This window comes from Hyaena hyaena, unplaced genomic scaffold (assembly GCF_003009895.1).
Source record: "Hyaena hyaena isolate Hyena2069 unplaced genomic scaffold, ASM300989v1 scaffold_1305, whole genome shotgun sequence".
NCBI classification, from domain to species: domain Eukaryota; kingdom Metazoa; phylum Chordata; class Mammalia; order Carnivora; family Hyaenidae; genus Hyaena; species Hyaena hyaena.
Genome location: NW_024081941.1, coordinates 80802 through 106880, shown reverse-complemented (window position 1 = coordinate 106880; position 26079 = coordinate 80802). Strand labels below are relative to the sequence as shown.

At 39.5% G+C, this 26079-nt stretch overlaps 1 protein-coding gene across 6 annotated transcripts in view; it reads right to left on the bottom strand.

The window, feature by feature from the left end:
* Nucleotides 1-16002, bottom strand: part of TMPO (thymopoietin) — a 29669-nt gene extending 13667 nt beyond the window's left edge. For 3 of the 6 annotated variants that reach the window (XM_039223256.1, XM_039223257.1, XM_039223258.1), the window contains exons 1-3: nucleotides 15530-15899; nucleotides 7453-7579; nucleotides 3675-3833 (exon numbers count right to left, since the gene is read on the bottom strand). In XM_039223256.1, coding sequence (XP_039079187.1) covers nucleotides 3675-3833; nucleotides 7453-7579; nucleotides 15530-15808 — 565 coding nt within the window. In that variant the 5' untranslated portion in view covers nucleotides 15809-15899. Of the gene's footprint in view, nucleotides 1-538; nucleotides 2827-3674; nucleotides 3834-7452; nucleotides 7580-10729; nucleotides 10951-15529 lie in introns of those variants that run through there. The other 3 variants (XM_039223254.1, XM_039223255.1, XM_039223259.1) reach the window with 3 other exon arrangements.
* Between the last annotated feature and the right edge of the window lie 10077 nt (nucleotides 16003-26079).

Genomic DNA, 26079 nt, shown 5'->3' with positions numbered 1-26079 from the left:
CAGAAGACAAATAACAAAATTACTCCCAAGAAGCTGCAAAGATGGACATGTAGAGTAAGAATATAGTAACACCTAGGAATACCAAAGGGACTATACTTTGCTGATACTTAATACGACTCTTTTCAATAAAAATACAAAGAAATTGGGTTATCAAACGCCTCTACACTTAGACTCATCTTACAATCATAAAATGATAACAGAGAATATACTGCTTTATACAAGAGTATGTCTTATGAACTTTTTAAAAACTAGTAACTTAAATTTACTTTTAAAATTTAGATTAAATCTAATCATCCATGAACCACAAGATAACTTGAAAGTGTTAATAAAAAAAAATGCCCCACTTCTCCAGTGTCTAGTTCATCTGACAAACTACAGTGATAGTGAGAATGCACTCTTCTAGAATTTTATTGTTTAGAGCAATATTTTCTAAAAATGTTTATTTTTGAAGAGAGACAGAGCATGATGGGGGAGGGGCAGAGACAGATGGAGACACAGAATCTGAAGTGGGCCCCCCCGATGCAGGATTCAAACTCCCAAACCATGAGATCGTGACCTGAGCCAAAGTCAGATGCTTAACCGACTGAACAACCCAGGCACCCCTGTTTATAGTAGTATTTTGCAAAGCATAAAGGACTGTTTGCTACCAGTCCTTGATAGAAATGAGACACCTGCACTGGAAGGTAAATTGGCACACTGTTTTATCAATAAAATTTTACCACAAAAATAAACCCTCTCATTGATCTAAAAAGTGCCTCTAGATCCAAACTCTGGTGCATACTTATCTTGTCTGTAGATCAGTGACTGTCTGTAGACTGGCCCTTTGAATCACACTGATCTAGAATATTATGAAGGAATAATACAGAAGTAAAAAAACAAACAAAAGTGAGAAATAAAAGGAAAAAAATGTAGACAAGTTCCAGAAAGTGAAAATAGATGTAATAATATTTAAATCTGTGAGGACTCCACTTATATTCTAGTTAGGGGTATTTTCTTAGTTTTGTAGAATGGTAAAATCTTAAGTAAAACAGGAGAGAGTGAACTATATGAGGTAAAGACTCTTTAAATTGTTTGTATCAGGCTTTTTCTATCAAGCAACTTAAAAAATAAAAGGTAGTGCTATGTAGGCAATTTTGTACGGTGATTTGATAGGCAGACGTTTGACTTTGAAAATAGCCCAATCTGGAGATCTTTTTAGATCTTTAAAGAAAATCCTGACAAAAAGCAATTAAAAGCACTTGAAATTCTTAGAAAAGCTGCTAAGTTCTCCATATTAAAGATCAAGTAGGTGTCTTTATTCTTAACTTTATTAGCGTTTATTTCCACGCTTTTTAATTACTTTGCATACTTCTCCTCCAAATAATGTTCCACCTTTAAAGGGAGTAACAGCCAGTTTATTCTTAGAAGCTGGATTAATTTTACAATCCTTCAGCCAAAGATATCGGCGACCTAAAGTGGAAGATCCCATGCTATGGGCAGCCATCTTTACTTCATCAAATGCAGCTTCACAAAGAAATGAGGCTGCATCGTATGTTTTGCTCAGAATTCCAAGTGCCTGATGCATACGACTAGGATCTGAACTAAGAATTTGTGCAGCCTGACTGATGTCTGCCTGCAGAGCCCGAACTACAAAGGCAGTATGGGTTGCAATCTGCAATGCTGATGCTGCAGCTTCATATGTTCTACAAAGTACTAAGTCCAACTGTTTATCACAAAACTCAGTAGAAGCTGCCTGAATACCTACGGGTGGAGTGGTTTCAGAAATAAGTCCCAGTATTTCATCATCTACTTTAGGAACTGATAGTATCTGTGCTGCCTCTTTGGAGGAAACTGGATACTTGCATGCCAATGAAGGCAGTTGCCTGTCAATTTGCTGCCACTCCTCTTCAATTACTTTTAAAATAGATTCATGGAAGGGAAAAGATAGTTCTGGGGCATCTAGTTTTTCATGCTGTGATTGCTTAGACATTTCTATGCCTAAGGTAGTGAGTGAGTGAGAGACAACAGTTTTGGCAAAAGAAGACATCACTTCAGATCCAGGTGTATTTTGAAATACCACAAAGGAACCTGAATCCTTTTCTTCTACTGACTTTTCACTGAGTCTAGGTAATTTTCGTGGAGGAGACAGAGATTCGGTTTCTTGAAAATCAGATCTATCAATTCTCTTCCATTTGTTTTCTAACTCCAGTGGGGGTGTAGAGTTTGAAGTCCCAGGCAAACTACCTACCCCACCCTGGACCAACAGAGAATTGACATAATCTCTGATTGCCTGAGCAAGTGGTGGAGAAATCATTTTTGATCTCCCAGACTCTTCTAGTGCTTTCCTTTCACTGGAGAGAACTGACTGATCTGAAACATGGGACCTCTCAGTACACAATGGTTGAATTCCACTTTCCTCTCCACGGCAAATATTTTCTACTATATCTTTATAGCAAGTAGTGGTGGTTTCTTTAATCAGTGAAGGAGAAGCTGCAGCAGAGACCAACATGGCAGCGAGTTCATGCTGAGAAGATGCCGAAGAACTTTTCTCTAAACATCTATCATGGCTAGACTTGGAGGAAGTGAACAAATTCCCTCCAGAGGCTAACTTCTGCAACTGTTCCCTGCCAGGCAAGGTTGTGGCAATAAGAGGTTCCCTAGGTGGGTCTCCCTTAGAAGTATGAACTTTCTTAGCTGCCTGTAGTTCAGTCCTGCCCAAAGGAGGACGGGTGGAGATTTCAGGAAAAGAAATACCCTGAAAAAATCCACCAGAGGGAGTAGTTGGAAGTTCAGAAAAAGGAACAAAATCCCTAGTGGACTTCACTTTCTTGTGTTCTTTCTTCTTTCCTGTAGAGGCAAAAGAGGCAGGAAGTTTAAGCATTACTTCTGTTTAAGCTGATTTTATTTTTTGCCTCTTTGCTAACATAGTGCTGTTGAGGGAAAAAACTATATTTCATATTCTGAACAAACAATCTGACACACTGTGCCCTGGCAGGCAATGTTTATGGAGATATTAGCAATTTGGGTCAAATTAAATAATCATGAAATTGACAAATAAGTCATATGAATTAAAACATTCTAAATATCAAGTTGTTCTTATTATAGAAAGGTCATTATTTCATGTATTAGTTAAAAAAATACTTATTATGGTCAAATTTTCTTAAAATAGTCTACTAAAAATATGTCAAAATGTTTGCTTTTCATAGTTGCCCTGAGATCACACTATCTAGCAAAAACTACAAATTTAAACGGCTACCAATAGAAAACAGAGAAAATATGCCATATTGTAAATACTACCACTGTATATTAATTACAAGAAATAAACTGGACATATACATATAATAAATTAGATGAGATCTCAATAGTATAACAGAATAAAGAAAATCAAGCAATAAGATTTAGTGTATTTATATAGATTTTTAAAAGTTCAAAATAATATCATATATTAGATGCACATGAAAAAGTATTTAAAAATGGGTTGGAAAGATAAACACCAAATTAATGACAGTGGTTGCTTCTGTATTGATAATACTTGGAAAGGGTAAGTAGGGAAACTTCATCTTTATTTTTAATGCTTTATTCTTAGAAAAATGAAATATGAAGCAAAAAAATAATTTTATCTTCTTCATGGTTACTATATCTTAGGAGTCTGAAAAAAATTACATATATTTGATTAATATCATTTAAAAATTTACCTTCTTCATTGTCACTGTATCTGTCAGAATCATTACTTCCATTCTGTCTCGTATTTTCTGCTGATGAAGAAATTGTTGGCAGAGGAGTAGACGATCTTGACTCTGTTCCCTGCTCCCTCAGTTTCAACAGTTTTTTCTCATATAGCTTCCTGGTTGTTCCTGTATGAAGGCAGAACTTGCTTTAGTACCTGTATTTTCTTATTTAAGATCCTGGCCATTGTCTTTACCAACATTAAAATATTACATTCACACGGGGCGCCTGGGTGGCTTAGTCGGTTAAGCTTCCGACTTTCGCTTAGGTCATGATCTCGCGGTTCGTGGGTTCGAGCCCCGCATCGGGCTCTGTGCTGACTGCCAGCTCGGAGCCTGGAGCCTGTTTCAGAGTCTGTGTCTCCCTCTCTTTCTGACCCTCCCCTGCTCATGCTGTCTCTCTCTCTCCTAGAAATAAATAAAACATTAAAAAAAATATATATTACATTCACGCTTTCCATTTCTTTTCTTTCCTTTTTTTTTTTTTTTTTTAAACATTTATTCATTTTTAAGAGACAGAGAGAGACAGAGCATGAGCAGGGGAGGGGCAGAGAGAAAGGGAGACACAGAATTTGAAGCAGGCACCAGACTCTGGGCTGTCAGCACAGAGCCCAACACGGGGCTGGAACCCACGAACCACGAGATCATTACCTGAGCCAAAGTCAGATGCTTAACTGACTGAGCCACCCAGGTGCTCCACACGCTTTCCTTTTCTAAACTTAAGTGCTTAAAAATACCATATAAAGGATTCTTTTCTAAAATAGGCATTTTTCTGATTTTAATATATGCATGATTACCACAATGTTTCGTTTAGTGGCATGGAATACACAGTAGATTGATTGATACAAATCTTTTCATTTTTTAAGTTTATTCTGAGAGACAGAGGAGTGCGTGCGCACACATATGCAGGAGGGGCAGAGAGAGGAGAGAATCCCAGGCAGACTCCACACTGTCACAGTGGAGCCTGTCAAACTTGTGAACGGTGAGATCATGACCTGAGCCAAAATCAAGAGTCGGACACTGAACCGACTGAGCCACCCAGGCACCCCTGGTATAATCTTATTACAGGATCACCTACTAAAGAGCCATGTATGACTGAGTATTTTTGATTGAAAAGCTTTAGACTTTATACATTTTCCAGTACGATGTCAAGAGCATTTGCCTTATAGAAAAAATAATTTTTATAAACAGACTGCATTCCTCTGAATACTATGATAAAAATCCCACAACTCTCAGAGATTAATATGCCTATAAAGAGCCATTCAGTTATGGCTAAATCACATTTAGAAATAACTACTTTGTTATCAAAATGACCTTTTATAGAAAATGTGTGCCACAAAATAGAAACTAATATAATTAGCAAAGTAAAATGGCTTATGAACACATTTTTAACACATTTCAATATGAATGACAATTTAAAGTCAAAAATAGCTTTTATTTTCTAGTTTACACTAACTGTATGTCTCCTGAGGGTTTTTTTTTTTAACATTAATTTATTTTTGAGAGAGAAAGAGCATGAGTGGGGGAGGAACAGAGAGAGAAGACGGCTCAGAATTCGAAGCAGGCTCCAAGTTCTGAGCTGTCAGCACAGAGCCCGACACGGGGCTGGAACCCACAGACTGTGAGATCATGACTCGAGCCAAAGTCGGACACTTAACTGACTGAGCCACCCAAACACCCCTCTCTGGCTAAAATGATGAGGTGCCTGGGTGGCTCAGTTGGTTGATCCTCCAGCTCTGTTTCAGCTTAGATCATGATCTTACGGTTCATGGGACTGAATCCCGGGTCAGGATCCTCACTGGTAGTGCGGAGCCTGCCTGGAATTCCCTCTCCTGCTCTGCCCCTCCCCCACATATGTGCGCACACTAGTATTCTTTCTCTTTCTCAAAATAAAGAAATGAACTTAAAATGTTACATAAGTAGTTGTAAGATAAACAGGGAGGGGAAAGTGGAAAGATGTTGGTCAAAGGGTATAAAATTTCAGCAAGATGACTAAGTTCTGCAAATCTAATGTATAGAAGAATGGGCTATAGTTAGTAATATACTTGAAATTTGTGAAAAAGGTAGACCTTAAGTGCTCTCACTACACATTCATACACAAAATAAAACAGCGAGGTGATAGATATGTTAATTAGCTTGATCATGTTGGGGCGCCTGGGTAGCTTAGTCGGTTAAGTGTCCGACTTTCGCTTGGGTCATGATCTCGCAGTTCGTGGGTTCGAGCCCCATGTCAGGCTCTGTGCTGACTGCCAGCTCAGAGTCTGGAGCCTGTTTCAGTCTGCGACTCCCTCTCTCTCTCTGACCCTCCCCTGCTTATGCTGTCTCTCTCTTTCTCCTAGAAATAAATAAAACATTAAAAAAAAAATTAGCTTGATCATGTTAATCATTTCACAATATATATGTATACAAAAACATTAAGTCACACACACACATTATATAATACGACTTTTGTCAAGTATACCTCACAGGTAAAAAATGAACAGCTGGTATACCAACATGTAACTTGTATGTTGATGTACAATACACATTTTTGCAGCATCTCTCTTTTGGAATTTTAAATGAAAAAATTAAATATCAAATGTCCGTTAGTAGTTATATTCATAGGCTTATTACCAGCTGTGGAAGTAGTGTTAATAAAACAAAAGAAAAACATTCTAAATTCTTGTTTGCAACTTCACCTATAGAAAACAAAAACAAATCCAAGGGCGTCTGGGTGGCTCAGACTCCTGATTTCAGCTCAGGTCATGACCTCATGGGTTCATGTGATAGAGCCCTGCAATGGACTCTACACTATCAGCATGGAGCCAGCTTGGGCTTCTCTTTCTCCCTCTCCTGCTTGCACACACTCTCTAGTGCTCTCTCTCTCAAAAAAATTTTAATTAAAAGAAAAAAAAAATCAAATCTCCAGTGCCCAAAATTTTATTATCACTTAGAAGACCAAAATAGACTTTTCTCATTTTGAGGTTACTGTCAAGACCCTCCAGAATTAAAGCAAAATCAGTCTTGCAAAATCACGGACAGTAACCAAATGATGAATTAGTGTATATAGTGCCAAGTTCTCTTTTAGTTTGTTAAGGGATCATTTTTGAATTCCAATCAAAGCAAGACTTTAAAAATGTTACTTTTAATGATAACTGAAAATGAGTACTATGCTATGAATTGATTAACTTGAGTTCCATTTTTTTTTTTAATGTTTATTTTTGATAGAGAAAGACAGACAGACACAGTGTGAGCTGGGGAGAGGCAAAGAAAGGGAGACACAGTCTGAAGCAGGTTCCAGGCTCCAAGCTGTCAGCACAGAGCCTGATGTGGGGCTCAAACTCATGAACTGTGTGATTGCGACCTGAGACAAAGTCTGATGCCTAACAACTAAACCACCCAGGCACCCCTAACTTGAGTTCTGTTAATAAGTGTGTCACTAATTTATTGACTTGGATGAATTTGGCCACCTATGTCACTTCAAATTTTCCTCAATTGTCATGTAAGACCCCGATGTCTCACTAAGCAGTTGTGACATGAGCATAATATGAAACAATTTCAACAAAAGAAGTAATCTTGGAGATTATCTAAATTCATTTCTCTCATTTTATTTTCCTCACTTATAGTTAAGGAAATTGTGTCCTGCTCATATAAATGATTAATGACACACTGGTCCTTAGAACCCAAACTCTACCTGCTAGACAAGTCAGGAAAACAACTGGGGGCACTCTATGTCATAGAAAAGATACTTGAAATTTTACCAACTTACCCACAATAGGACCCGGATTCACTCCATATTTCACAAGTTGATCCAGAAGATCTTCATTAGTGAGCTCTGTTACATCTAGATCATCTTTATCTTCTAGTCTGGGTTTGTCAGTTTTCTTTGTGGCTTTCTGTAAACAAAGTCCAGTTATCATTTCCACATGAATTAAAGTGTTCACCTATTTTATAAGTCACACTGTATACAATATAAACATGCAGATTCACCCTCCAGTCAATTTACAGCTTTATTAGGTCTTAGCAATTTTTTTAGGAGCAACTCATTATTTGAAGAAATTTGTAAGTTTAATTGTAAGAACTCAAATTTTTAAAGACATTACTATTAAAAACAGTTTTAGCTAACCTATCTAAAGAGGAGGTGGCAGCATCAAAAATTCAAGAGTAAACAGACTGGGTTTAAACATACTCACCCAAATAATGAGAAATACAATTTCCTATTACTGACCGCTTTTAAAAATCCTTAAAAATATAAATTACTCTATAAAAGTTTAAGACTTTACCATAGAGACATTTCTTAGTTATGTTTAAAAATAATTTCCTTTAATTTAAAAAAGCGTATCAGAATTTATGAAACCCAACTTGAATATTCAATACTTTAGTAGCCAGTTTCTGACCCACGACGGAAGTCAAACTTTTTTTTAAAAAAATTTTTTGTCTTTATTTTTATTTTTTGAGAGAGAGTGTGAGCAGGGGAGGGGCAGAGGAAGAGAGAGGGATACACAGAATCCGAAGCAGGCTCCAGACTCTGAGCTGTCAGCACAGAGCCCAATGCAGGGCTTGAACCCACGGACCGGGAGATCATGACCTGAAGCCGAAGTCGGACGTTTAACTGACTGAGCCACTCAGGTGCCCCAAGAAGTCAAAACTTTTTGAGTATCACCTCTTGGCATATTTAGTTCTATGTGGTTGTTTCACTTAGAAAAAAGTTCAGAGAATGTGGAACAAGCTTTGAGAGAAATGTCAAAGAAGTTTCCAGAATAACTGAAGCAATGGCAGTGTTTGCTGGGAAAACTATATAAACTTCCAAGGTTAAACAAGAGAAGAAAGCAGAAGTATGGGTATCTTCTAGGATTATGGCAAATAGCCCTGCAAAATGCCTCAGTAACACTAGAAAGCATCAGAAAACTGAACAAAAAAAAATGGCTGCTTAAATAATGGCCATAAATATCAAAATCGGTTTGGGCCCAAATTTCTCTTTTAGGCAAATGAGTCAATATTGTGTCTTTCAACTGGCTGGCTCAGGCAAAGTATATGTGACTCTTGATCTGGGAGTTTTGAGTCCGAGCCCCATGCTGGGCATATAGAGATTATTTAAATAAGTAAAAGAAAAAATAATGCATTCTAGGGGCACCTGGGTGGCTCAGTCAGCTAAGCATCCAACTTCAGCTCAGGCTGTGATCTCACAGTCCATGAATTTGAGCCCTGCATCGGGCTCTGGGCTGTTGAGCATGCTTCAGGTTCTGTGTCTCCCTCTCTGTCCCTCCCCAACTTGTGTTCTTTCTCTCAAAAACAAATAAACATTAAGAAAACTAAAAAAAACAAAACAAAAAACCCCCTGCATTCTAGAAATATTTTATGCAAAATGGTGAAACCATAGTTGTATGGACTGCTTACTTTCAATGATGCTGGGGGGCGGGAGGAAGAAAAATCAGGCATGATTTGGACACATATTAGAATTTCTATTTTTGGGGTGTCTGGGTGGTTCAGTCCGTTGAGTGACAGCCCCACATCAGGCTCCCTGCTGTCAGGATATAGACAGCTTTGGATCTCCTCTCCCCCTCTCTATGCCCCTCCCCCACTTGTGCTCTGACACTCTGTCTCAAAAATAAACATTAAAAAAGAAAGAATTTCTGAATGAAATCTTGCCATTTGTAACAACATGGATGGAACTGGAGGGTATTATGCTAAGTGAAATAAGTCTGTCAGAGAAAGCATCATATATTTTCGCCCCCATGTGGAATTTGAGAAACTTAACAGAAGACCATAGAGAAGGGATGGGGGAAAAATAATTTCAAACAGAGAGGGAGGCAAACTACAATAGACTCTTAAATACAGAGAACAAACTGAGGGTTGATGAAGGAGAGCAGAGGAGAGGGGAAAATGGGTGATGGGCACTGAGGAGGGCACTTGTTGGGATGAGCACTGGGTGTTGTACGTAAGTGATGAATCATGGGAATCTACTCCCAAAGCTAAGCTCACACTGTATACACTGTAAGTTAGCTAACTTGACAATAAATTATATTTAAAAATAATTAAAAAATAAAATTTTAATAAAGTATTATGATTTCCAAAAAAGAATTTCTATTTTTTAGCGAAATAAAAATTTGAAATATTTTCTATAAAGCAAGATTATGAAATTATTTTTTAAAGATAACTGCTAAAAGAACAATGATGTCGATTCAAGAGAAATCTTTAACTAAAAAATGGCTGTGAAACTGAGGGTTCTTTCAGAAACCTTTAATACACATATTGCACTGATTTAGGATCAGGCTCAAATCTTTAAGCAACTTACACATATTTGTCAAAATAGTTGCCAAGAATCTAATAGTTTTATATATCACAGTCCTGCATTCTTTTTTTTTTTTTTATGTTTTTAATTTATTTTTCAGAGAGAGATAGAGACAGCATGAGCAGGGGAGGGTCAGAGAGGGAGGGAGACACAGAATCTGAAGACAGGCCCCAGGCTCTGAGCTAGCTGTCAGCAGAGCCCAAAGCGGGGCCCAAACCCACGAACCATGAGATCATGACCTGAGCTGAAGTTGGATGTTTAACCAACTGAGCCAGCCACGCACCACCACAGTCTTGCATTCTTTAAACACTTTTTTAAAAATCAAATAGACCAAATCTTGTGTTAGTGACCTAAATGCATTTTCAAAAAAAAAAAAAAAAGTGTGGGCAGGTTGGGAAGAAAAACTCTCTTGTATAACATACTTTAAATAAATGAAAATCAATCAAGTACAGATTACTTGTAGATTATCCCTCCCACCCTAAGAATGTTCAAACTATACTATCAACAAAACATCCAAAAACTTTAATTCTTGCAGCAGCCTGACGTTTTCAAGAAATCTCTTTGGCACTCATCACGTTCCACCTATTTGTAAATATACTTTATCTTTCTTCTCCAGAACTACTCCTTGAGCAATAGTCCCTAAATCTAGTTTATCAAAACCTCAAAACTTTTAGAAAAGTTACCCCTATTTTAAAAAGTCTTACCCATTCTGAGACCTAATCTTGGGCCTAAGAATCTGTATTTTAATGTGTATCTCAGGTGTTCTGGATGCAGCATTTCGGAGGGTAGCAGGAAGAGGCACTGTCATATTCATATTGTATCCCAAGCATCTAAAATTAAAGAAGGACTGACAAAGGAGTAGGTATCTAATAGATGTTTTCTTGAGTGAATTAATGACTGCCGTCTGGAGAGGGAAAAATGTCACTTATTCTTAAAACCCATTTCTTATTAAGAAATAACAAAGACTTGGGGCACTTGGGCAGCTCGGTTGGGCATCTGGGTGGCTCAGTTAAGCATCTGACAGCTCAGGTCATGATCTCACAATGTGTGGGTTTGAGCCCCACCTCAAACTCTATGCTGATAGCTCAGGGCCTGGAGCCTGCTTTGGATTCTTTGTCTCCCCCTCTCTGTCTCTCCCCTGCTTGTGCTCTCTCTCTCTCAAAAATAAACAAACATTTTTTTAAAAAGAACAAAGGGTTATCAAATCAAGCAGAAAACCTACTCTCTTATATTTTCTTAAAACATAATGAAAGATTACAGCTGTATAAAGAAATCTTAAGAGACCAACAAACTAGCATATGCTAAGCCAAACAGAGCAGGAGTTCATAACAGGCTACCTGATTTTTATTTTTAATTTGTAGGGAGAAAATTTCCAGAAATGTAATGCCATTAAAAAAATGTTTTTTAACATTTATTCATTTTTGAGAGGCAGAGTGCAAGTGGGGGAGGTCAGAGAGAGGGAGACACAGAATCCAAAGCAGGCTCCAGGCTCTGAGTTGTCAGCAGAGCCCAATGCAGGGCTCAAACTCACTGACCACGAGAACATGACATGAGCCAAAGTTGGACGACGCTTACGCGAGTGAGCCACCCAGGCGCCCCTGTAATACCATTTTTATGACATCTCAAATCTAGTAAGAATACAAATTGGGAGACGGGTAGTGTGGTATACAGAATTATCAAGCCAGCAGTTTTTATCAGAAGAAGGAACGATTATTTGTACTGATTTCTGCCTCCTGAGAGTTTTATTCCTTTAAGTAAATCACATACTCAGTTTCATTCAGTTAAAAATACTAAGTAACTACTACATGCCAGGCACTGTTCTCCAGTTTCTTCCCAATTATCAGATGATCTCTAATGTCTTTTTAAATTTAAAATACAACAGTTCTTTAATATCACCTATTAGCTACTATTATTTTTATTTTTTTAGATTTTAAGCAGGCTCCATGACCAACGAAGGGCTTGAACACACCAGTCTCAGATTAGTAAGAGCTGCATGCTCTACTGACTGACCCAGCCTAGAGCCCCCAGCTACTCTTAAATTTCTACCATTAGTAGCAAGATGAAGTATAACAATAATTATTTTTTTAAAATAGACTCTGTTGAGCACTTAGTATGTTATCAAGTTGTGTTCTTTAGTATGTTATCAAGTTGTGTTCTGAGTACCTTCATTACATATATTAACTTACAAAATCCTAAAAATCCTACAAGACAGATACTAACATCCCCATTATACAAGAGAGGAAACTGAAGTCCAAAGTTGCACAGCTAACTCTAGCAATATAGTAATATTTGAACAGACTATGCATACATCACTTTCACAAAGTCCTCTCATCCAATTCTGAAAAAAATACTATGGTAACACTGTATTGCCCTGGCACTAAGTAAACACAAAAAATTTCAGGAATCACATGTTGTAACAGGTAACAACTGCTAAACACTAGACACCTTAACAAGTTATTTCTTGTAATCCTTAAGTAGCTACTAGTAGTTATTAAATTATTCCTATTTTCCAGGTGAAAATTAATCATCTGATATGCAATGTTCACTGTTCAAGGTCTTCTGAATAAATGTCAGAGCTGGAAATTTAATGTACTATACAACTCTTGATTCACACTTAACACCTTACTGTAGGGTATGGTTACCAATTTATGATTTAATTAACATACTTTTTAGTGTTGTGCTCCATGTCTTTAAATATTTCCTGTTAAGAATTAATGATCTATTTGATTGGACCATTCAAGAATGCTTATGCTCCACTACCTTCTATTTTTTTTTTTTAATGTTTTTATTTATTTCTGAGAGAGAGAGAGAGAGAGAGAGCGTGCACGCAGGGGAGGGTCAGAGAGAGAGGGAGACACAGAATCTGAAGCAGGCTCCAGGCTCTGCGCTAGCTGTCAGCAGAGCCCGACACGGGGCTCGAACCCACAAACCACGAGATAATGACCTGAGCCAAAGTCGGAGGCTTAACCGACTGAGCCATCCAGGCGCCCCAAACACGCCTGGATGTTAATTCTTTTCACCCAGAATCTATTTGCATGGTGCTAATCAACTCTGTTAACAAGAGAAATTTTTTGAGATGAAATGTGTAAATAACAAACATGACACAATCAACTCACGTAACCAAAAAAAAAAAAAAAATCCACCAAATTTAAATAATTATGGTTATGGTTGGCAGGGTCTGCAGAAATCAATCTCCAGTAGTTAGAGCACTTGGTAGGAACTCAAAAGTGTTGGATAACTGAAATTTTTACACCCTTAAGAAAACAGGGTAGATTGGGACATTATTTTTGAGAGTGAGAGGTGGAGTGCAAGCAGGGAAGGAGCAGAGAGAGGGAGAGACAGAGTCTGAAGTAGGCTCCAGGCTCTGAACTGTCAGTACAGAGCCCAATTAACCCACAGTGAGATCATGACTGAGCCAAGCTGGACGCTAACAGCCTGAGCCACCCAGGCGGGACTTGCTTTTTTAAAAAACTGAAGTATTGGGGCGCCTGGGTGGCTTAGTCGGTTAAGCGTCCGACTTTTGCTTAGGTCATGATCTCACGGTTCGTGGGTTCGAGCCCCGCGTCGGGCTCTGCGCTGACTGCCAGCTCAGAGCCTAGAGCCTATTTCAGTCTGTGACTCCCTCTCTCTCTGACCCTCCCCTGCTCACGCTGTCTCTCTCTCTCTCCTAGAAATAAATTTAAAAAAATATTTAAAAAAAGCTGAAGTATAACTAACACGGTATTATATTAGTTGGGAAATACTCTTTAAACATCAGAACCAAGATGCCGTCTTCTGTTGAAAAGGAGTCAAAAATAAGAACGGGGGTGCCTGATTGGCTTGGTCGGTTGGGCGTCTGACTTCAAGCTTAGGTCAGTATCTCACAGTTTGTGGGTTCAGCCCTATGTCGGGCTCTCTGTTGTCAGCACAGAGACTGCTTGGATCCTCTCTCTGTCCCTACCCTGCTCTCTTTTTCTCTCTAAAATAACCAATTTTTTAAAAAGAATGAATAATCCTATTGTAAACACAACCAAGTACTTCCACGGCTCAAAAAATAATACATTTGCACAGAGACACCACAGAGTTCTACATAAGACTATTTTTTTAAGTGTGCTGATTTAAATGGAAAAGATTTCACTTCCAACAAAATCCTTACTAAAATCATTTGAGTATCTTTTTCTGAGGGGTTGGGGGAAAACAGATAATAATATACTTTACTTTGACAGTAAATTTTGCTTTATTATGGAGAAGTAAATGGGCTTTCTTCAAATCCACAAAAACAAAGACATGTTAAGAAGTAAGGTGCAGTTGGTCTTTTATTTAATGAACAAGTATTTGACACTATGTGCCAGGCACTGACTTAAGACAGAAGATTTTCAGTTAAATCTACCTGTATTATTACATCTTTCTCATTCCCACCTGGCTAGACCAGAATAACACATCAGATAGATTTTTAAAAACTAAAGTTAAAACACAACTTAGAAAGAAACAGTACTTTTGAGTTATCAAAACCGAACAACTCTAAACTCCACAATGTCTTACAAAGTTACATCCAATCACTAGTTTTAAGTACACTCTTTCATGAATTGAAATGTGAGAAGTAGGTAGTTCACAGGAACAAAGCAACATATTAAAACTGACAGAAAAGCATCTGAAACAAAATATGCGTCTGCCAGAACCAATCTGAGATTTACCCAGATTTAGATATTCCAAATCGCAATTACTGACATATCAGAATGCCAAGATAAGTATCTCTAGGTTCCGAAATCTTTCCTTTTCTCATGCAAAATTTACCAAAAACAAAACAAAACAAAACCCAAGTCCTTATAAACTAGAATTTCCAAGTATGTGAGCGTTTATAACCGCTTAAAGATGTTAAGTGTTCATTTCAGTTTAGAGTAACACTGCCCCGCCAAAAGACGGCCTACTGCCGGAAAACAGTAACAAACAAGAAAAACAGAAACGGTTCAAAAAGCCCTCCATATGCAAAACCATAAAAAGGCGGGAATTTCATTATTTCAAATTTTGGTTAGAAATTAGTATGTCACAAATTGCCCTCCAGGGAGCGCTCTGAGACTCGGTTACCAGTCATTTCAGTTAATAAAGCGGGAAAACGCTCGAACGTAACCTATAGCAGTTTCAGGCTGACCCTCATGGGCTTTCGAATCGGGCACAGAAGTCGCCGTCGCAATAGCCAGTCCTGGCGGTCAAGGAACACCGAGCTCGCCGCGCGCACCCATCACCCGCGCGCCACAGAAGAGCAAACGCCAACTTCACACATTCCAGACACAGCCGCGAGCCCCGCTACCCCAACTTCAAGACTCGCCCTTCTAGGGGCCTCCCCTTCTACAGCCTGCAAGCCCGCGGCGAAGGAGCCGAACCCTGCGTCCGCAGACCCACAGGCCAGCCTCCGGGTCTGGCGCGGGGGCAGCCCCGCAGCCGAGGAGGCCCGAGGGGGCGCCAAGGAGGGAGGACTGCGAGCGCGCACGGGCGTCGGGGGAGGGGCGGGGGGGGGTGGGAGGAGGGCGACAACCACCAACCGCCCGCCTTTGTGGCCCCGGCCGGGCGTCCTTACCCTGCCGACGGCGGCCCGGCTGCGGCCAGCCACGGCGGCCCCGGAGCCGAGGACCGGGGTGGGTTCGCGCTCCTCGTCGCTGGAGAAGTCCGGAGGCCCCTTGCTGTTGGCGCCCGCGGCAAGCGGCGGCCGGTTGCGCGCCGTGAGGTGCTGCAGGTAGAGCTGCACGTATACGTCTTTGCGCTGCTCCCCGACCGGGAGCGTCACATTGTTGGCGACCAACTCACTCTTCAACTTCTCTTTCGTCAGGACCGAGGGGTCCTCCAGGAACTCCGGCATCTCCGCGACGAATCCCCTTCCCCGCAGCCTTCACACCCGCCGCTCACGCCGGCGCGCTCGCTTCTCGCCCGGGGGCGGGGGGCACCGCGCTGTCGCCTCTGAGCCTCACGGCTCCCGCCCGGGAGGAGCGCCGCAAAGCAAAGCAAAGCAAAAACTCCCACGTGCAATGCAAAGCAAAAGCCGGACACAAAAGCCCACCGAGCCTAAGTGCGGACCAAGTGCGGCTAAGATAACAGCCTCCACTAACCCCAGCCCACACACTACACAAGCAAGGCGAGAGCAGCTTGTTTCGCCCACGCCCCAATAACGCGCGCCGCCATTGGCCCATGCTGGGAGGAAGCCGAGCGGTGATTGGTGGGAGCCCTCGCGCGGGTTCCATTAGCCACCGCACGGTGCGAGAGGTTGTAGAAACGCAGTTTAAAAGCCGCTCGGGCGGGAGCCGTGGAGGCTTTGCCCGTTTCTGTTTCCCTTTTCTCCACCCTTCCCCTAAGACGCCGATAAGGACAAGTAGTACTCTTCTGTGTGCGGTTTCCTTTCCCCGACCCTGCTTGAAAAGAACCTTTCCTCCCTGGGGTCGATCGCCTTCGAAGGGGCCGAGTTTCATGCCAGCTGCGAGGACCAGGGGCTGGGCCTTTCTCAATCTTAGGACACTGATTTACAGAAGAATGACCACAGCCTTTCCTTCCCCAAAAGCTCGCCCTGAAGGGAAAGAAAAGGAGCGGCTCGGCGGTACCTCTCTCCGATGTGTTTTACCTGGGGGGAGCGAACAGGAGAACAAGTAGTTAAATCCCTCTCTGCTTGCGAAGGCTTCTTTTGTTCCTGAAATTCAGGAAAAGCCAAAGCTTGACTACTGGGCACTTTAAAATGCCCCTGAATTTGTGACAAAATTGTATCGCCAAATATTCCATTCGCTTAGGTTGGGACGTTTGTAAATTATTTAATTTTGAACAGTTGGGACACAACTGCATTTTTGTTGAGAGCATCTCTGAATTAGATCCTTATACCCATTAAGTATTTTACCATAACTGAATCAAACCTAATGATTAGTAATGCAAGACGAAGCGAAACATCTAAGAATACTTTCATGGGCAACTTAAGATAACGGAGATGGTGCATACCTCGATTTTAATCATAGAGGAGCCTCATGACCTATAATCAGGACGGGAACCCTAATCAAACCCATATAAGTGATCCAAATTAAAAAGTCTCAGAAGTTTCAGGAAGTTAAAATGTCTTCCTGAAAGCAAATACCGCTGATGACAAATAACTTGTGTTTCTTACGAATATAGATGTTCTAAGATGCTTTCTTCCAAGATAGAAAGTGATCTTAATCATTTCCCTAGAATTCTGACCTCCAAACTGCTTTATAAGCTGCTTACAATTTTTTTTAAATGTTTATCTGATTTCTGCATGGTTGTTTCGGTAAGTTTTTAAAAGCTGCTTTAACTAAAAATGTTCCCTATGAGTTAAGTCATTTTATTTTGTTCAAATTGAGGAGATATTGTTTAATGATGGATTCTTTATCCAGAGGCAATTTTACATTTAAATTTTTTTCTAAAACTCAGTATTTATAGATATTTAGGCAATAGTAATAAGCTCAGTAATTCAAATTAAAACTTGTATTTTAACTAGCAAATTCTTTTGTACATTTTTAGGATGTGAAAGTTATCTCATTCTCCCCCCCTCCCCCCAGCTTCCCTGGGCGCATAAGCAATTGCTTTTATCTTCACAGGGGGGACTGAACTGAGAGGCAAAGGACCATGAGTTTGTACTGACTGGTAACCCCACAAATGTAATTAATGCATGTGGGATAGTCCCAGTCTATATAATCTCGGCAATGATGGGTCTATTTGAATTAGCAAATTATCCTGCTAAATTGTTGACTTGCTACTGGAAGAATTTGGCTCTGTCATGACTGTACTAATAGTTTTTAAGAGGTAGGTTTTGCTGCTGTACCTGAAAAGGGTCAGAGTTACCAGGGCTATATAGGATTTGACCAGGGTGGGTACATAGAAGAGTTATGGGCTCTGATATCTGCCCTGTGGTCTGAGGATACCTGAGCAGCTTGGTCCCTGAAATGGATCCTTAGAGAAGGAGATATCACTGATGCCTTAAGATAATATTCTACCTAAATTTTGATGTGAATAGAATACAATGCTGAAGTAACAGAACCACCTGAGAATGAGGGCAATGGCTTTTTTCATAGGGCCCTTGCACCGTATTTTTTTCCATTTACTAGGCAGTTTAATTCTTGGAGACAGTAATTTTTCCTGCTCTATAACCACAAGCCAAAAATAAATCTTCTGTTGAGTCTGCAAGGTATTTGTTTGTTTTTGCAAGTTGTTTTATTTTTTTTCTTTAAATAGTTTATTGTCAAGTTGGTTTGCATATAACACCCAGTGCTCATGAACAAGTGCCCTCTTCCAGGCCCATCACTCCCCTTCCCCCCACCCCCATCAGCCCTCAGTTTGTTCTCAGCATTCAAGAGTCTCTCATGGTTTGCTTCCCTCCCTCTCCCCAACTATTTTTTCCCTTCTTTTTCTGCATCGTCCTCCGTTAACTTCCTCCTAAGCCACCTATATGTGCAAACATATGGTATCTGTCCTTCTCTGCATGATTTATTTCAGTCAGCATAACACCCTCTAGTTCCATCCATGTTGCTACAAATGACCAGATTTCATTCTTTCTCATTGCCATGTAGTATTCCATTGTATAAATATACCACATCTTTTTTTTTTTTTTTATGTTTTATTTATTTCTAGGAGAGAGAGAGACAGCGTGAACAGGGGAGGGTCAGAGAGAGAGACGGAGTCACAGACTGAAACAGTCTCCAGGCTCTGAGCTGGCAGTCAGCACAGAGCCCGACGTGGGGCCCGAACCCACGAACCGCGAGATCATGACCTAAGCGAAAGTCGGACGCTTAACCGACTAAGCCACCCAGGCGCCCCAAATATACCACATCTTTTTGATCCATTCGTCAGTTGATGGACACTTAGGCTCTTTCCATGTTTTGGTTGTTGTTGAGAGTGCTGCTATGAACATTGGGGTACGTGTGCCTTCTGCACGGCAAAGGAAACAGTCAATGAAACTAGTAGGCAACTGATGGAAAAGGTAGTTGCATTTGCAAGCTATTTTACATAGATACAGTACTATGCCCTACTGGCCAACATTAAAGAGAATATAATTCACAAAGAACTTCATTCAAGGGGGCATGTGACTTTTGATCTTAGGGCTGTAAATTCACGCCCCACTTTAGTTATAGAGATTATTTAAAAATAAGAAACAATGTTAAAAAGAAACTGCATTCCAGATGCTTGAAATGAATATTCCTTGAGCAAAACAATCATTTTCATTCCCTTTCATTAACTTTCCTTTTCATATCCCTAGACACTATCAACTGGAAATTACTTGCAGATTCTACAACCACATCAGCAGACATGGTTGATGTCTTAAGCTATCAGACAGTGAGATTGCCTTTCTACATCATCCACAAAGTCATGACTTGTCAAATTCAGGCTTGGAATTGTCCTAAACACATCAGGTATATCCCCAGCCCTATTAATTTTTAGTGATGAAGGTAGCTTTTGCTTTTAACTCAGGTGTAATGACTCCTAAGTAGAAGATTTTTTTCCTTCATACTCCATGTACCTTAAGGCCAAGATGTTGGGCTACAGAGCATGGGTGGCCTTTTTGTTCCCAATTATTACTTCAAAACTATTTCTCCTCTTTTCTCCTTCAAAAACATTCAAAGTTTATATACCTGACTAAATCACCCTTAAAATCTTTATCATTTATGACCGTTCTGACCTCTCTCCCTCAGATATTATAGTCTGTTTTTTCCTTGCTCTAGGTTTCTGCACCATCCCTGTCTATATTCTCTGTGAATTTAACATTTTTAAAGATGGCCCAGGCAACACCAGCACTTGGCCTTTTATTTATTTAAAATTTTTAAAAAGTTTATTTAAGTAATCTGTATTGCCAACATGGGGCTCAAAGTCATGACCCCAAACTCAAGAGTCATATGCTCTTGCAATTGAGCCAGCCAGACACCCCAAGCACTTGGTCTTTTAGATCTTTGACCTCTTCATCTCCAACAACTTGTTCTTCTATTCCATTTCATCCATCCACTCCAACTGGTAATATTTCAAACCTTGTCATCAATAACTTTTACTTTCCAAATGTCCATTTCAAGCATCCCATTTGTCCATCACTAGCTTTTCCCCTGAGCTCATTTAATATACTCTCACTGACCTATTGACACCCCTAATCCATTAAGCCCAACACTTAAAAAAAATCTATTAATATACTTCTGACATCATCAACACTTCCAACTTCCCAATTTAGATTCCTTGATCAATCTTTATAATCGCTCTTTTGCAAACATTTTCAACTCTCTCACCCTAATGTCTGTATGTCTTTCACTTGGAGGAACCTCAAAGTAGAAACTAAGTCTTGCTAGAACCGAGCCTTGCTGAAACAAACCTTTCTATTCTATTGCTTGCATCCAAGTAGCAAAGATTGCTATAGAAAAATCATATGAAGGGACTAACTGGTTTTAATTTATGATCTCAGACATCACAAGAGCACTTCATACTGGCTGGAATGAATGGATTAATCATTCATACTTCAGCTTCTCTACTCACATCTCTCACGTCCTTTTCTCCCACATATCCTCATTTTCAGCTGGAGAACTTGCCTCATCCTTAAGAAGCTAGAAACCATCTGCAAGGAATGCACAACTTCAGAAGGTCACATCTGTACTTATTTGCTCTTGCATTTTTCTTGTTTCAATGGATGAGAGAACTCCTATCAGAGAGAACTCTGCCTCTTGTACTCTGGATTTCATCCTTCTCTCCTGCTCAAGGACTTGATTTGTTCAGTCGTCTGTGAAATTTCTTAATTTTTAAAAAATTTTACTTAAAAAATTTTTCTTTTTAAATGGTTTTTTTTTTTTTAACTTATTTCTGAGAGAGAGATGGAGACAGCGTGAGCAGGGGAGGGTCAGAGAGAGAAGGAGACACAGAATCCGAAGACAGGCTCCAGGCTCTGAGATAGCAGTCAGCACCGAATCTGACGCGGGGCTTAAAACCGTGAGATCCCACAAACTGTGAGATCATAACCTGAGCTGAAATTGGACATTTAACCAACTGAGCCACCCAGGCACTCCTTTTAATTTTAAATAGGCTCCAGGACCAACATGGGGCTTGAACTCACAACCCTGAGATCATGAGTCACATGCTCTACCACTGTGTGAAATTTCTAAATTGGGAAGAAAAAAAAAAAGACTTGGCATTTTATTTTGTTATATTCGTTTTTAAAAATTTTTTTTAATGTTTTATTTATTTCTGAGAGAGAAACAGCATGAACAGAGGAGGGTCAGAGAGAGAGGGAGACACAGAATCCAAAACAGGCTCCAGGCTCTGAGCTAGCTGTCAGCAGAGCCCAACGTGGGGCTCAAACCCACAACTGTGAGATCATGACCTGAGCCGAAGTTGGTCGCTTAACCAACTGAGCCACCCAGACGCCCCAATTTTGTTATATTCATACAATATAAAATGTTTTAAAATTATCTTTTATGTTTAAATGGGTATTAGGTTTTATTTATTTATTTCTTTGTCTTGGTATTAGATTTTTAAAAAAATCTTTAAAATGTTATAGCATTTATACCTAAAACCTTGGGAAACAGAGGAAATATATTCCTATGTGAAGCCACAGCTTAAAACATTAAATCAATGGAAGTGCTTTGTCAGAAAGCTGTTCTAAAACTTTTTTTTTCATAAATCACTTGGATAACTGCCTTCATTTCCCTTTTTGAAGTTCTTAATATTATTAACATAGACCTGGCTTTTTTGTTTTTCATTATCCTGTTTTGCTTGGTTCTGAATTTTTAAAGGTTTCACCTCAAACAAAGCAGATGACTAAATACTACATATTCATAAAAATCAAGTTCTTGACCTTTTTTAAAGAAGATGAGAGGATGGGGGTGCATGGGTGGCTCAGTCGGTTGAGCGTCAGACTTTGGCTCAGATCATGATCTCATGGTTTGTGAAGTCAAATCCCAGATTGGGCTCTGTGCCAACAGCTCAGAGCCTGGAGCCTGCTTGGGATCCTGTGTCTCCCACTCTCTATACCCCTCCCTGCTCATGCTCTGTCTCTGTCTCTTTATTTCTCAAAAATAGAAGTAAAAACATTAAAAAAAAACAAAGAATATGAGAGGATGTTCACAATACCACATTAAGTAAAAGATAAGTAGAAAAAAATAGAGAACTATATAAGAGTAAGATCTCAGTTCTATAAAAACTGAAGTGTGGGGGCGCCTGGGTGGCTTAGTCGGTTAAGCGTCCGACTTTCGCTTAGGTCATGATCTCGCGGTTCGTGGGTTCGAGCCCCGCGTCGGGCTCTGTGCTGACTGCCAGCTCAGAGCCTGGAGCCTGTTTCAGTCTGTGACTCCGTCTCTCTCTGACCCTCCCCTGCTCACGCTGTGTCTCTCTCTCTCTCTCCTAGAAATAAATAAAAAACATTAAAAACATTAAAAAAAAAAACTGAAGTGTGTATGGATATGTGTATATTTAAAATACATATACATAAAAAAAAGACTAAATGAATATAGACCAAAAAAATTTAATGTTTATTTATTTTTGAGAGAGAGTGAGAGAGCACACTCACAGGGGAGGAGGAGAGAGACAAAGAATCCCAAGCAGGCGGAGCCTAGTGCAGGGCTTGAACTCATGAGCCATGAGATCATGACCTGAGCCAAAACCAAGAGTAAGATGCTTAACTAACTGAGCCACCCAGGTGCCCCTGGACCAAAATGTTTGTAGTAATTTCATCTAGGTGTTGGGGCACAAGTGATTTTTATTTTTTTTCCTATTTTTTATGCATTTCTCAAGATTTCTACAATGAACACATGACTTTCACAAACATAACTATTTTTCTTTTTGAATTAGTGTGAGAAGTTGGGAAATCCCTTGGCTTATCAGAATTCAGAGACTTTCAGTTTTGTATTTCCAAAGGCTCCATTTTATCAGTTCATCCAAAGTACATCAGTCTTAGGAAATGGATTAAAAATAATCTTGGGGCGCCTGGGTGGCTCAGTTGGTTGAGCATCAGACTCTTAGTTTCAGCTAAGGTCATGATCCCAGGGTCATGAGATCAAGCCTTGGGTCAGGCTCCATGCTGACTGTGGAGCCTACTTGAGATTCTTTCCTCCACCCTGTCTGTTATTTGCCCTTGATTGCACTCTCTCTCAGTAAAATAAAATTAAAAAAAAAAAAATCTCAGAAGAGAAACCCAATTTATTAAATAGGTGAAATAAATGCTCAGAGCATTCTATGCCAGTGGACAAATTCACTTGGAAGAATAAATGACTGGAACATTTCTAGCGAAACTAAACAACATCACAGATCTGTTAAATGGGAATTCAAATATGGATTTGAATTCTCTATATTTCAGAGCCTCTTTCCTGACATCATTCCTATATAATGGTTGTAGAAGGTAGAATTAAAATGAAGTGTACAACTACATGGTCAACTAATCTTTGACAAACCAAGAAAACTTCCAATGGAAAAAAAGATAGTCTCTTCAACGAATGGTGTTGGGAAAACTGGACAGCAACATGCAGAAAATAGAAACTGGACTACTTTCTTACACCATACAAAAAAGATTCAAAACGGATGAAAGACCTAAATGTGAAATAGGAAACCATCAAAATCCTAGAGGAGAACACAGGCAGCAACTTCTTTGACCTTGGCAGGAGCAATTTATTAGACATGTTGCTGAAGGCAAGGGAAATAAAAGCAAATGTGAACTACAGGGACTTCATCAAGATAAAGAGCTTCTGCACACACACACACACACACACACACACACACACACACACACAAAAAGCTTCTGCACAGTGAAAGAAATAATCAACAAAACTAAAAGACAGCCTACAGAACAGGTCAAGGTATTTGCAAATGATATATCTGATAAACGGTTAGTATCCAAAATCTGCAAAGAACTTCTCAAAGTTCAGGGAAATACAGAACAAAACCACAATGAGATACCACCTCACATTTGTCAGAATTGCTAAAATTAACAACACAAGAAACAACAGGTGTTGGCGAGGATGCAGAGAAAGGGGAACCCTTTTGCACTATTGGTGGGAATGCAAACTGGTGCAGCCATTCTGGAAAACAGTATGATACTTCCTCAAAAAACTAAAAATAGAAGTACCCTACAATCCAGCAATTGCACTTACTTATTTACCCTAAGGGTACAAAAATACAGATTTGAAGAGGCACGTGCACCCTGATATTTATAGCAGCATTATCAGCAATAGCCAAACTATGGAGAGAGCCCAAATGTTGGTGATGTATATAAGAAGAGGTGGTGTACATGTCTACAATGGAATATTACTCAGCCATCAAAAATAATGAAATCTTGCCATTTGCAATGATGTGGGTGGAACTAGAATGTATTATGCTAAGCAAAATAAGTCAATCAGAGAAAGACAAATACTATATGATGCCACTCATATGTGAAATTTAAGAAACAAAACAGATGAACATATGGAAAGAAGGGGAAAAAGAGAAGAAAGCTAAACAAACCACAAAAGGCTACTAATGATAGACAAAACTGAGGGTTGATAAAGGGAGGTGGGTGGGGGATGGGTATTAAGCAGGGTACTTGTGGTGAGCACTGGGTGTCATAAGTGAATAACTAAATTCAACTCCTGAAACCAATATTGCACTGTATGTCATCTAAAATTTAACTTAAAAAAATCAAGGTGTTGACTTTTAAGTTGTTTCAAAGTTATAGCAAGTTAGCAAATGGGCTATTCGAAGAAAGTACAAATGTCCAGACTTGGAAAAAAGCTGGACCTGTGAAGTGATGGTTTTAGAGCTGTAGCAGTATAAATAATGATGTGTATGTATTGCTTTACAACATTTTTATGTATTTTATCTCATTTGATTCTTTTAAAAAATATTTTTGAGTATAGTTGACACATGGTGTTACATTAGTTTCAGGTGTACAACATAGTGACTCAACTTCTCATACCTTATGCTATGCTTGCCACAAATGTAGCTACCATCTGTCACCATACAATGCTGTTATAATATCACTAACCTTATTCTGTATGCTGTGCCTTATTTGACTCTCTTAACAACTCTGTGACGTAAGTGGGACTGTCAGTCTGGCCTTGCTCTATAGGCCAGTAATTCTCAAATTTTAGTTGGGAGCAGAATCACTTGGAAGGCTACTAAGTGGTTAACACTGGTAGTTAAATGCTAGGCCCTTTCCCTAGATTTTTCTCAGTCTGTAGGTATGGGTTGGGGCCTGAACATTTGCATTTCTAACTTATTCATAGGGTACTGTCTGGAAACAACAGCTCTAAGCCACTTTTTTTTTTTTTACATTCTTTGTAAACCTAGAGTTGACCTTGTCACAGTCTTGAATAATAGCTTCGCATTGCCCTCACAATAAAATCTAAATTAGAAGGTTCTGACTGATCTGACTCCTGTTTACTTCTATAGCTTTCTCTCTTTCTTTCTCTCCAGCCATACTGAAGAACTAGCAGTTCTCCAAAGAAGTTGTATTAGTTTGCTGGGGCTGCCATAACAAAATGATTAACAAGGTAACATTACATGTTCCACCTTTCAAGAGTATATATAGTATTGTACAAATAAGATAGCATGCTTGTAGTGTTACAGACATATACTATGTATGCAAAGGTTTCTGGGGGAAAGGAAATATAGCTTCTGTTATGAGCTGAATTGTATACTCTCAAACTTCATAAGTCCTAACCCCCAGCACTTAAAAATGTGATGATATTTGGAGTCAAGAACTTTTAAGAGGTAATTAAGTTCAAATGAAGCCATTAGAGCAGCCCTAATCCAAACTGACTAGTTTACTTATAAAAGAAAACTTGAACACACAGACATCATCCGGGGTGTGCACATACAGAGTTGTGATCATTGAGGACACAGTGAGAAGGTGGCCACCTATAAGCCAAGAATAGGTCTCAGAAGAAACCAGCCCTACTGTTGCTTTGATCTTGAACTCCTAGGCAGTCCCAGCAAACTAATATAAACCTCAGATTGAAAAAATCAGGTCTGAGGGACATTATGGACAGTGCTCAACTCATAGGAGGCATTAAAATATGTCTCTTGGATAAATAAATGTCTTAAAGTCACATAGCAAACTTTTAATTTTCAAGATTCTCCTTTATGAGGCTTTCTTGAGCTACTAACCAAGTCAGACTTAATGTCCCTATTTTAGCATCTCCA